Source organism: Camponotus vicinus, unplaced genomic scaffold (assembly GCF_025532165.1).
Source record: "Camponotus vicinus isolate PSW18456_S1 unplaced genomic scaffold, iyCamVici1.0 SCAF_11, whole genome shotgun sequence".
Lineage (NCBI taxonomy): Eukaryota > Metazoa > Arthropoda > Insecta > Hymenoptera > Formicidae > Camponotus > Camponotus vicinus.
In genome coordinates, this window is record NW_028141947.1 from 1,866,401 (window position 1) to 1,880,722 (window position 14,322).

Below are 14,322 nucleotides of genomic sequence, written 5' to 3' on the forward strand. Positions count from 1 at the left end.
TATATATATATATATATATATATGTTATAATTTAAAATCACTATTGATCACTATTGATCACTATCAAAGAAATAAAACAAAACGAGAAATATGTATATTTTAAATATATAATATAAATGATAAATAATTTATATAAATAATTTACCATATATTATTGATCCATGCATTACCAAAACCTCCTTTTCTCTTTTGCATTCTTTGCTTTTGCTCGTGGCATTTGAATTCTCGTTGCACTTGCAATCGTGTTTAGAGAAAGAATTTGATAATATATGAAACATTTCGCATCACTACTTTACTGCTCAAGTGTCACTGTGCGAATAATGACAAGACTACTATGTTATTGTCAATTCATTACTGAAATATTTTAATATATTAATGTATTTCATATATCTAACGTATTAATGTATCGTAATAATAAAAGATTAAAGTAATGATATGTCGTGATATATAACTATTGTTTAATTAAAAAGAATTGCCGATTGAGAAAATTTAAAGCATTGGTCGAAAATTTAATTCTAATATTGTTAAGGAAATATTGTTATAATAAGCAATATCGAAAGATCATAAAATAATTAATTCGATTATCCCCTTTTATGTATCCTCTTTCAATTTTTATTCGCAGTAATGAATGATTGCGATTCGATAAAGATTTATCATTGCGATACTGTTTCATGTCGTTAATTAATTTTTAATTAACTAATTTTTATTACTATTTATAGCAAATTATGTTTCGATACTAATCGTAACCGTGTTTAGTAAAAAAAATTACAATATACGAAGTGTTTCTCACCACTACTTTATTACTCGAGAGTCACCGTGGGAATGATGACAAAGCGGTAACGTATAGGACGCTACTGTTTATATTTTATATTGCCAAAGTCGAACGCCGTGTTATCGATAATTCGCTGAAATATTTTATAAATTATAAAAATATACATTAACGCAGAATATTAAATTAATGAAGTATTTTAATTTATTGATTAAAATTGTTTATTTATTAAACAATTTATCACGGAGCCTTTCGTTATGCTAATTATTTGCATCTATAATTCGATTGTTTTACTTCGCGTTCTCTCACATCCCAAATTATATTTAGATTGTCAAGTAGTACGATAAAGTAACACGGATGAATTATATTTGTGACTCTAAGTATTAAAATAATAATTATTGTCCGTAAAAATGGCAACGATCGAAGTGATTATTTAAATTTTGGATTCCTATAATATAATCGATTCTCGATTAAATTGTATATTGTTTAATTAACAAGGATTGAGAAAATTTAAAGCACTAGTCCAAATATATTTAATTTTAATGTTAGGTTGTTAAAGAAATATTATAATAAACATCAATGATCGAAAGATCATAACATAATTAATTCTCTTATCCCCTTTTATGTATCCCGTGTTTCAATTTTTAATCGCGGTAATGAATAATTACGATTCGATAAAGATTTATCATTGAGATACAGTTTCATGTCGTTAATTAATTTTTAATTGATTAATTTTTGTTAATATTTATAGCAAATTATATTTCGATATTAATCGTAATCGTGTTTAGTAAAATAATTACCATATACGAAGCGTTTCTCATCACTACTTTATTACTCGAGAGTCACAGTGCGAATGATGACAAAGCCGTAACATAGCGCGCTACTGTTTATATTTTACATTGCCAAAATCGAACATCGTGTTATGGATAATTCGTTGCCGAAATATTTTATATATTATAAAATATACATTAACGTGAAATATTAAATTATAGAAGCATTTTAATTTATTGATTAAAATTGTTTATTTATTAAACAATTTATCACGGAGCCTTTCGTTATGCTAATTATTTGCATATATAATTCGATTGTTTTACTTCGTTTTACTACGTTACATCTGTTGCTTTTCCATACTTCCTTTTCCTCTCTTACGTATCTTTCGTTATTTCCTCTTGTGGCATTCACTCACTCACGAAAACACGATTTAATTATGATTAATCGAATACGTGGCGCACTTTGCACGAGACTCTCAATCGCGAAATAATCATACGAAACTTATATACACACTTATTATATCATAAGAGAACAACATGACCTTTCCACGAGACCAAAATCATTCGCTACTTGCTACAGCAATGCGTATTACTGTATGCTACTGATACGCGTATTATACGCTGTATAATATACGAATCATAAGAATGAAAGGATTAAAATAATAAATAAAGTTGTGAGACAGCAGTCATTTAATTAATAATTAATTTATGTTCACATTTTAGAAAAATTTAAAGTTTAGTTGTCTGATTGTAACGCAAAATATTAAATTGTAGAAGTTTTTATATTTATAGATTAATGAAATAATTATTTATTATTTAAACAATTAATTAATATACGAAACGTATCATTACTTATTGCTTGAATATCACCGAGCAAATGATAGCAAAACTGTAATGTATAAACAACGCGCTACTGTTTACGTCGCCAAAGTCATGATTTTATTGATAATTCGTTGTCGAAATATTTTATGTACTATAAAATACACACGCGCAGAATATTAAATTATAGAAGTATTTTAATTTATTGATTAAAGTTGATTATTTATTAGACAATTCATTCATTATGGAATCCCTTATGCATAAAATATCTAAATATATTATTGTGTGAAGCAGTTTATGAAATATTACTATCAATATAAAAGTATTAATTAATACAAGAGTATTTTATTATAGATATTTTAAGTATATTAAAATAAGATAATCCAGAATATTTTATATATATGTTATACTAATATAACTTAAAAACTTAAATAATTTAGATAATTTACAATGAGAGAGAGAGAGGGAGGGAGGGGGGGGGAGAGAGAGAGAGAGAGAGAGGGAGGGAGAGAGAACAAGCAATATATAATATGATCTAAATATATAAATAATGACATATATATAATACAGTCTGATATAAATAATACAGTCTGATATAAATAATAAATATAAATGATAAATAATTTATAAATTATTTACCGGATATTGTTGCTCAGTACGTTGCCCAGTGCTTTTTCAGACTTGCTTTTCCTCTCCTTTGCTATTTCTTGGTTGCACTCGCATTCACTCCCGAAAACAAGATTAATTAAGATTAGTTAATTAAGATTAGTATACGCAATAATAGTGAGACACTTTGCACAGCACTCCCGATCGCGTAGTAATTACAATTAAAAGTTTAGCAAGTATTAATTATAATTATCATAGCGAATTATGTTTCAATACTAGTCATAATTGCGTTTTATCGTTAGAGAGAAAATTTAATAATATACGAAGTATTTCGCACCTTATTCCTCGAATGTTGCCGTGTGAATGATATCAAGGCCGTACATGTAAACACAACGCGTCATACGCCGCCAAGGCTGAACGTGTTATTGTCCATTCATTGCCGATATATTTTACGTACTTTAACATATACACGGAATATTAAAGTGTCTAGAAGTGTTTTAGATTATATGGATTAATTAAATAATATTTGTTAAAGGATTGATGTATCACGAAGCTTTTCATTATGTTAATTACTTCGATTTATGATTGTTTTGCTGTGCGAATTGAATCTAAATTAAATAATTAAATTTTAAATAATTGAAAAATAGAACGAGATAAAGCGTCGCGGTCGAATTATATTTGATTCTATAAATATCATTAAAGTAATAATTTCTTCTTGTAAAAATCAATTTCACATAAACTATAATTAAATTATTTTAGATTTCTGTTTCTATGATTCTTACTTGATTAAATACTTGAATAAATTACGTGAAATATGCGCTTCGAGAACTTTCATCGCGATATATATATATATACAGGGTGTCCTAGACTACCCGTACACCCCTTTTCTTTCAAAAACTAAGCATTTTAGAGAAAAACGTTTTCGACAAAAATTGTATGGTTTTGAGGGGAACATAAGATGGTGTCATTGGTTTGATCTTGGATGGCATCGTTAAGGTGAGGTCAAGGAGACCTTTAATTTCTTAAATGGAACCACCTATTTTTTATTGCATATTCTTATAGCTTATGTCGAGAGCTTTCCAAAACACTTTAATAAAGTATTTTTTTATCAAGTACTTTTCGAGTTATAAGGCTTGAAATAATTTCTTAATTTTACATAAACCATAAAATATCTAGTAAAATATTCATTTTTCGATTATCTTACCTTAATACTTTTATGTACAAAATAATGAGAGGAATCGATTGGTGTAAAGAAAACACAAAATTGTTTCGAAAAAAAAAATGTAATTTGCAATTAACAATTACATTTTTTTTTTCGAAACAATTATGTGTTTTCTTTATACCAATCGATTCCTCTCATTATTTTGTACATAAAAGTATTAAGGTAAGATAATCGAAAAATGAATATTTTACTAGATATTTTAAAGTTTATGTAAAATTAAGAAATTATTTCAAGCCTTATAACTCGAAAAGTACTTGATGAAAAAATACTTTATTATAGTGTTTTGGAAAGCTCTCGACATAAGCTATAAGAATATGCAATAAAAAATAGGTGGTTCCATTTAAGAAATTAAAGGTGTCCTTGACCTCACCTTAACGATGCCATCCAAGATCAAACCAATGACACCATCTTATGTTCCCCTCAAAACCATACAATTTTTGTCGAAAACGTTTTTCTCTAAAATGCTTAGTTTTTGAAAGAAAAGGGGTGTACGGGTGGTCTAGGACACCCTGTATATGTATATGTATGTATGTATGTATGTATGTATGTATGTATGTATGTATGTATGTATGTATGTATGTATGTATGTATGTATGTATGTATGTATGTATGTATGTACAATATGTATAATAATTTATGTAAATTGAAGTAAAGTAGTGATCCGATACGCTTCGTATATTGTCGAATTTCTTTTTTAAATGCAATTGCGAGTATTTGCGCGAGTGAGTGCAAGTGCCTTGAGGAATTTAAGTGAGTGCAAGTGCCACGAGAAACAACAAAGAGAGCAGGAGGAAAAAAAAGAAAATTTAAATAACGGACGGATCAATGAGATATATGATAAGTAATTTATATAAATTATTTATATGATTGTGTTAATTTACATAAATTATTTATATAATGTGTCATATGCCATATGTATGAGTCATTTCTTAACCCTTTAACTATGGATATGTATTCATAATATTAAACTTTCAAACGCAAAAATAAAATTTCAGTAACCGCTAATAATTATTAAAAAAAGTGCCCACCACGTAAGAAAAATAAATAAGTAAATGAAATAAATTGTTGAATGAATAAAATAAATAATTGTAGATAGAGATAATATAACGTAAACAAATAAAACTAATGAAATTGTCAATAAGCGATCCCGCGTATTTATATTTTTATTTATATTATTTATATTATTTATATTATCAGAAAGAAAACTGAGAGGTATCATGGTCCGCTTTTAGGTGATCTCTGAAAATGATACGCTCTTTGGAAACATTAAAAAGAGGGTAACATATATGTTACCTTCAAAGAATATTCGTGGACTTTGGCTTTGTAGTTCATGTCCACGTTTTTAATGTTCATAGAGGGCATATCGCTTTCAGTGATCATCTAAAAGCGGGTCATGGCACCTCTCAGTCTTCTCTCTGCTTATAGTATTGCAAGAAACACAGAGATGGCAATAGCGACAATATTGTTTATATATTTGAGTGATTACTCCGTTTTCCTCTAAAAATTTTCCTCACTTATTTATTTCTTATATAATATAAGATATTATTGAGTTATTAAACTAAAATGTTTAAGTCTGTTTTACGTATGACGAAATTTCCTGTATTAAAGGGAAGCGTGTCAGCTGATGGTCGATTAACCTCATTGTTTACCAATTTAAATGTTATAACCTCGAGAAACATTTGCACCACGATATCATGTTGCAAGGAGATTCGATTACAAAACGAAAAAGTGAAGGTTGGCAGAGGCTCGAAATATGGATTAATAGAAGGAGAAACTACAGTCGAAGCATTGAATATTAATCAACAGTAAGTACTAATTACACATCACCCTACAACTAACCTTGCCTAACTATCTCTAATTATATTAGATATGAATGACAATCTTTATAATGGTAGATGTAATATGAATTAAAAAAAATTTAGTACATAGTTATATTTTACTGCATTATATTTTATTGGCTTATCACATTATTGATTAAAAAATAATATCTATTTTTATTATATTTTTAGGGACCTATTTCCTGATGCAGATACACCAAATCGACTCTTTAATGGTGTACCATTTAAAGATTTACACATTGTTAATATAAAATCATCTCCTAATAATACGATTTTCAGCTTTACTGATGGTAAGGGTCTAGTAATAATGACGCATACAGCTGGTATAGAAGGTTTTAAAAATGCTAAGAAAGGGACAAATATTGCTGGTCAACAAGCAGCTATAACACTTGCTAGTGTAAGTATAGATTATATGTGTTTCTTAAAAGCTTAATTATATATGATGTATTATGTTAAACACACATGTATTATAAATGAATGAATAATGAATATATATATTTATCTTTATATATATCTGTTATTCAGCGCATTCTGGACTATGGTGTAAATATGGTGAGAATACGAATACAAGGTATTGGAGCAGGTAGAATGGTGTGTATTTAAAAAAAAATTATCACTTGTTTCTTTCAATAGATAATATATTTCTAATACTGACTAATGTTGTGTTTTTCAGTCTTCTATAAAAGGCTTTCAAATGGCAGGCTTAAATGTTATATCAATTACAGATGCTACTAGAGTAAGTTGGTGTCCACCTAGACCACGAAAACAAAGAAGAGTGTAATTATTATACGTTATAAATTATAATTAATTGTGAAAATATTAATGAATATATTAATAGATCTTACAAGACTTACATATGATACACATTATTTTATATCTCCAAATAACTAAACTCTACGCGATCTATTAAAATTTTATTATTTCAAGTTACTTGAAGTCAACAAAATAGAAATATTGATTGGTATTTTCATTTCACTACATAAGGAATATCTTAATTGATTTATTGTAAAGATTTTTCTTAACATGTTTCTTCTTTATTTTTCTACTTTCATTTACAACAAATAATTGTCATTCTATATATAAAGATTTTTATAAATAAAAGTTCAAGAAATATAAGTATGTATATATTATGCCAAAGTATATTATCACATACATATGTTATACTAGGCATATATTATATAGGAACATATAAATGACTAGATTAAATATAATCTTGAATAAGATTGAATTTTTTATATATATCTTTTTATCTATTATTTTTTATCATGATCATATTTTATATAAATATATATATATTTTATATAATTATTTCTTTTCACATTTTGCTTTTTTTAATCAATTGTGTAATATCAATACAATTTTATGATTTTACCATATAAGAATTTACGTGTATACATACATGTATGTGATGGTTGTATTTTTAACAAACTTCAAGAGTTGAATTCTAATGCGAAAATAATTTTATAATTGTTTTTGTCTGTATCGTATTTTTTTTCAGTCGGATAATGAATATCGGCTAACTACTTTATTAAGTGTTTAGAGAAATTTTTCACTGGCTGTAAATATAATTTTTTGAATGTAATTTTTATAATATTTCTCTTTCATATTTCGAACATTTATTTGAAACAGATAATCATTTAATATTGTACAAAATTTCACTATGTTGTAAGAATTTACACACACATATACACATATATACATACGTAATGATTACACACGCAGGTATTTTTTAATAAACTTCCACAATTGTTGAATTTTACTTTGTCAAAAATAATTTTATGATTGTTTTTGTCTGTGTATTTTTTTCAGTCGGATAATGAATGTCGGTAAACTACATTTATTAAGTATTTAGAAAAATTTCATGTGAAATTTAGATATATTTTGATATAATATTTCAAGTACTATCCGTGTATTTAAATATCATCTTACTAATTGTAAAGCAGTTTAAAATAATACATGTAATCACAGTCATTTAACTTGTTTTTAAAATTATGTTTTACATAAAAGCAATTATTTCATTTGATATAATACAACATTATTTAATCGATTTTGCAACAGAATATACGATCTGATAGAAGTATTATCTAAATATTCTATATCACAGAAATTGTGAATCATATTTTACATTATATTTATGATATGTATATCAAATTACGTGCATACTTAAAATTTATACTTTTTACAGAAATATACAAATCTAATAATAGAATTTATACATATATAGACTTATAGTAAACATTATATATATATATATATATATATATATATATTCGATCAAAAGCAATTTATCTATTACTACATTAATTATGAAATACATGAATAAATATTATATAAATAAAATATTTTCGTTCGCAATGATATTGTTACATAACAGGTCTTGAAAATAAACAGCCCTGGCAAAAATGAGACGTTTGTTTGGCGTTTACATGAACGTTTGTGGAAGTTCGTCGAGAGTTTAAAAACGATTAGTAAAGAGTTTGTAGAACAAAAATTGCAACACTGCAGCGTTTAAAAGATGTTTGTACGTTATAGCGTAATCGTAAACGTTTGAAAAGTCTGAGTAAACTCTGTACACGAAGATGTATCAACGTTTACTGAACGTACTCTGAAAAATGTTACCTCAGCATTGCAAAACTTTCATGTAACATTATATAAAGAGTTTGTAGAACAAAAATTGCAACACTGCAGCGTTTGATAAGCATTCAAAACTCAACAGCGTTATGTAAGTGCTCTTACAAAGTTTGAAAAGCATATAAACTCTCAGAAAACCCTCACTCAACGGTTGTTAACGCTTTATAAAGTTTCTTATTTTCGCCAGGGAGAGAGAGAGAGAGAGAGAGAGAGAGAGAGAGAGAGAGAGAGAGAGAGAGAGAGAGAGAGAGAGAGAGAGAGAGAATTGTGATATATAAATACATTTCAGTTTCAGATAACTAATAACAATTATCATATTTGCTATCTAATTATAGTAATATAAACAATAAATGTACAATATTTTATCAATATAACGGAATATTAATTACGTCATCACATATATAACTACTCTTGAAATCAGGATTTCGTTTTTTATCACTAATAACAGATTAATTGTCTATCCTAATTGACTAGCACTATATAATTGCATACTTAATCGATTTGCTTCTTCTATTTATATTACAATTATAACTAGAGGCATATCTAAAAGATGTTTCAAACACGTTTTAAAAATACTTTCTTTTAAACATCTTTAAAATATCTTAATAGATTAATAGATAATATAAATTAAATAATTTAATATAAATTAAAATATCTTAATAGAGTTACAAGTATGGAATTATTAATTTTGTATTATGTGATATAAGGAAAAAATAATATTAATTTGAGGTAATTATTTTAATTATCGACGCGAATCAAATTCGTTCTTATTAGACGAAATTGGGCATCGAGATGAAAGCTCATGTTTGTACTTTCCTCCATCATCGACCGGATTGTGTCTCCTGCGTAATCCAAGAAACATAGTCCGAAACTCTCGTATATATGCCAGGAAGTCGTGGTCTGCTGCAGCCTATACCGGTCGAGACCACCCCGATCACCATCAAGAGCCCGGTAGGATGACTTCCGACCATCAAGGGCTCGTCGCTGTCAGCCTGAAAGAAAGTACAGGATGTGTGCAATGTCGTCTCCGCACATCCCGTAAGCTTCCGTGGTTAAACGACGTGATAAAAATTCCACTTGCTCTAATATGGACGTTAGGATTACGAGAGTATCTATTACGTAACGTAAATTATCGTTGTACACATACGCGGATTATAAATTTCGTCTGATGAAAATCATAAGGTATTACAAGCATAATATTTATTCTTATATATTAAGTTTACTTTGTGTATTAATTCTTAGGCAATTAAGAAAGAAAAAAATTTTTGCTCAATAAATTAAGGATTTTTCTTTAATAATTAAAAAAGAAAACTATTTTTCCTCAATAAAAATTTTACAAGATATTACGGGCAATTAATTTTTTTAAATTTTTAATTGTGAATTATTTTCCTTCTTTTTCACATAAAAAATTAAAAAAAAGATTAATTGCTTTTAATGTTTTGCGAAACATTTTTATCGAGAAAAAATTGTTTTTAATCTTGACAGAAAATATTTCTTCTGCTCGCTAAAATATTCCTTGTCGAGAATGTTAGAATAATAGAATATGATTTTATAATTCCATATTTTTTCTTTTATTTAAACATGAAAAATTTTTTTAAATGAATTTTGTAAAAATGAAAAATTAACAAAAATGATTGTATATTATATAATTATATCTCGTTGCAAGTGTATTGAAATAATCTACATATAAATATTAGAGAAATATTTTTCGATGCATTAGGAAATATAATATAGAATCGTTATGATTCCGATCGCGCTATGTTCGATATACTTCGAAATTAATTTTTATAGTTGCCAATCCTAGTTTTCACGCAAACGAGGTAAACAAGAAATCTAGCACATCTCAATTCCCATTGGAATCCTCAGTCATATTGTACTTTTCCCTTCTTGATATATTTCGAAGCAATATGTCCGTTCTCGATTGATTTCCCGGGAATATCTTTGTCTAGGGGAAATAGAAATTGCTGATAAGAATGTGACGGAGACACGGAGAAAACTTATCGGAGGAGACAAGAAGGGAGTTAATATTCTTATTTTTATCTTATTTTTATTTTTGCTCCGATTTGATAATGCTACGAATTCTCGTGGAAAGTGGTTTTCCTTCGTAGAAATTATTGTCTTAATTGACAACGTGAATTTAACATTTGCAAGACAGGGGAAGTGTGTATTGTCCATTCCCCCGAGAGAAAATGCAACATAAAAAGAGGACAGAAATAAAAATTAATTTTCAGATTATTATGACATGATTATATGATGATTGTAAGTGACATTCTTTTGAATTCATTCGAACATAAAAAAGAAAAGCATAATTTTTAGATGAGAGTTTGGTATATGCATCTATATTTATCATTAATATTATTAATATTTTTGTAATATTGACAGGGATGGGAAAATTACTTTTTAAAAGTAACTCGTTACCGAGTAAAAAAAGTAACTCGTTATCGTTATTAGTTACTTATTTTTAGAAGTAACTAGTTACCGTTACCGTTACTTCAAAAGTAACGATTCGTTACTTTTCCCGTTACTTTTAATGTTAAAACAAGATAGAATTAAATAAAAAAATTACTTTGGTAATATTTTTTATTAAAATATTAATATAAAAGCAACAAATTCTTTATTTTAAATTTACAAAACCGTAAAAAATTTAAAGAGATATAGATTTTAAAGCACTTAACATGTAACCACATGTAAATAAAAAAATTTTAATTTCCATTAAATTTATAAATACAGCTAAATTTACATTCTTTTTGTGCTCTCGTCCGATATTACGTCAAACTTAAAAGCTGGCCAATCACATCCATTCCTCAGACGAATGAAATAACTGTGATTGACCAATGATGTCATTAATCACTCCAGAGGTGTCTGTGAAGCTGGCACGACAATCTACGAATTTCATAAAAATACTAAGAGTTCTGATAGCACTTTTCATAGTTCTACAGTTCCTGATAAAAATTAAAAAGAGTTTCGCATTCCTTATATTAAGAAATCGAAATCGAAAAAATGTCGTGCTAACTTCGCGAATCTAGCACGACACTTTTCCCTCTAAAGAACCAAAACGCATTGAATATTATTATTTTTAGCAAGAGTTCCCAATAATTCTGTTATAGTTTAGCCTATATATGCAATTTCAGACTGATATTTCAATAATTAATAATTTTTAATGTCCTTTTTCAAGCAGAGAGATTTTTTAAATAATTATTTATAAAATAGTAAACGGTCGGAACTCTGCGTAAAAATGTTTCTAAAGGATAGAACTTTTATAGAACTATCCAGAATTGCCGTTAAAAATACGAAAAATTATTAGCACGACACATTTTCACTAAATGTCATGCTGGTCAAGAACATTAAAAATTCATAAAAAATTATTAATAATTTTTGGAATATCGATTAATCGACAAATTTAGCTGTATTTATAAATTTAATGGAAATTAAAATTTTTTTATTTACATGTGAAGTTACATATTAAATGCTTTAAAATCTATATCTCTTTAAATTTTTTACGGTTTTGTAAATTTAAAATAAAGAATTTGTTGCTTTTATATTAATATTTTAATAAAAAATATTACCAAAGTAAATTTTTTATTTAATTCTAACTTGTTTTAACATTAAAAGTAACGGGAAAAGTAACGAATCGTTACTTTTGAAGTAACGGTAACGGTAACTAGTTACTTTTAAAAATAAGTAACTAATAACGGTAACGAGTTACTTTTTTTACTCGGTAACGAGTTACTTTTAAAAAGTAACTTTCCCATCCCTGTGTATATTAATGTGTAATATATATGTGATTTAATAGTGGATAATAATATAGTATAGATTTATAATTTTAATATAATATAAAATTATTATGAATGTTGTATATAATAAAATATTATATGTGTAAGTAATATTATAACATATGTACATATAATTAATATTTAAATGTACTTGTATATAAATATTAACAAATTAGTGCGTTATATTAACATATGTTATTAATATTATTCGCTATAAGGAAGACTTGTTTAGGACCAAAAAATCGCAGGTGATAATACGTGTTTTAATAAATCTATAATTAAAAAAAAAATAATTTCTAAAACATACAAACGTTTCGGTCCTCATTGTGACAATAATTATTTTAATAGAACATATAAAAGGATTACTAGAATAAATCGACAAATATAGAAAATTGAACCAAATGGAAAGTAGCACTGTACAGGTCGAATGACAAAATTGTAAAAATAAACATCAATATCGCGATCGAGTTGGTGAACGTAATCGATAAAATTTAAATTAAAAGTAGATAACACGCCAAAATTAACGGAAAATTCTTGTGACGCAAGACGTTGTCTATTCGTGATAAAATTCGTACGATGTTGAACCAATTACATTCTTCACTATCCTTCGCAATAGACGACGGTTTGTTTTCTTAAATTCGCAATAACGTTTGTTCCTAGCAAAACCGTTGGCTCCCAAATTTACGCTCAAACATCCCAACGAAATCCATCCCGCATGACGTTTTGCCAAAGAACGCATGTTAAAGGAAGGGATTTTTCAGTAGTCAATGCTCAAGCGATAGTCCCATGGCAAACCGATGACTCAATAGCTGTAAAGGAGGAGGCTGATAATTTTTTTGAAGCACGACATGAAATTTGAAAATAGGCAATGATACAGGTTAAGAATTTTACTTTTCCCTTTAGCCTCTAAGAGACTTTTTTGAAAAAAAGGTTGGTCCTAAAGAAGCCTTCCTTATAGCGTTTGATTTATCGTTCGGACCAATCACACGTAGTTTTAATTATTATTTTTATAATTAATTCAATTTGATCTTTGTTATTAATATTTTAAATCTTATAAAAATTATTCACATGTTAAGGATGGCTGGTCCTTTGTTACAAATATTAAGAATAAGTTTATTGATGATAATAATATTATGATATCTTTGGATGTCAGTTTATTATTTACAAATATTCCCAAAGATCTGGTCATAAATGCCATTAAAAAACATTGGGATGATATTATTAAGAATACAAAATTTAATTTAGCTCAGTTTTTATATGCAATAGAATTGATTTTAGATTCAACTTGCTTTGCCTTTGATGGACGTTTTTATGAACAAATCTTCGGCAGCCCGATGGGTTCTCCGTTATCACCTATTTTAGCAGATATGGTGATGGACGATCTGGAGACACAATGTTTAAGTTCTTTGAATTTTACTGTTCCCATTTATTATAGATTTGTAGACGATGTTTTTGCCATAGTGCCACGTACAAAAATAGACGAGATTTTAACGACTTTTAATAATTATCACCAACGCTTGAAATTCACTTATGAAATTGAAGTTAATTCGTCTATCAGTTTTTTAAATGCAACTGTCATTCGGTTCGATAACAGACTTATTACTAACTGGTATAGGAAACCTACGTGGTCTGGGAGGTATATAAACTACCATTCCAACCACCCGTTGAAATATAAAATTAATACTATTTATAATTTGGTTGACCATGCAATTTTATTATTTAATGACAGTTTCCAACAAAAAAACATTGAGTTAGTACATAATATTTTACTCAATAACTGTTTCCCTGAACATATCATAAAACGACACATACAAAAAAGAATTAATTTTTTAAACAATCGTGACCACAACAAGAACGTCGACGCAAATCTTAAACATTTCGACAGGACATCTTT

The 14,322-nt window shown here is 27.4% G+C and overlaps 1 protein-coding gene across 1 annotated transcript; it reads left to right on the top strand.

Moving 5' to 3' along the window:
• Nucleotides 1-5,642: 5,642 nt before the first annotated feature.
• On the top strand, nt 5,643-6,877 carry LOC145961305 (uncharacterized). Its single transcript, XM_083081356.1, has 4 exons — nt 5,643-5,991; nt 6,196-6,421; nt 6,550-6,615; nt 6,698-6,877. Exons 1-4 carry the CDS (start codon nt 5,750-5,752, stop codon nt 6,803-6,805), a joined length of 642 nt encoding a protein of 213 aa, XP_082937482.1. The 5' UTR covers nt 5,643-5,749; the 3' UTR covers nt 6,806-6,877.
• Nucleotides 6,878-14,322: the final 7,445 nt, after the last annotated feature.

What these genes read in the sequence shown, in the direction of transcription:
- LOC145961305 (XM_083081356.1), top strand. Translation starts at nt 5,750, where the DNA reads ATGTTTAAGTCTGTTTTACGTATGACGAAATTTCCTGTATTAAAGGGA. An exon ending in CAGCTATAACACTTGCTAGT is followed by an intron (nt 6,422 to 6,549) that starts GTAAGTATAGAT and finishes TCTGTTATTCAG; the next exon opens with CGCATTCTGGACTATGGTGT. An exon ending in GTATTGGAGCAGGTAGAATG is followed by an intron (nt 6,616 to 6,697) that starts GTGTGTATTTAA and finishes TGTGTTTTTCAG; the next exon opens with TCTTCTATAAAAGGCTTTCA.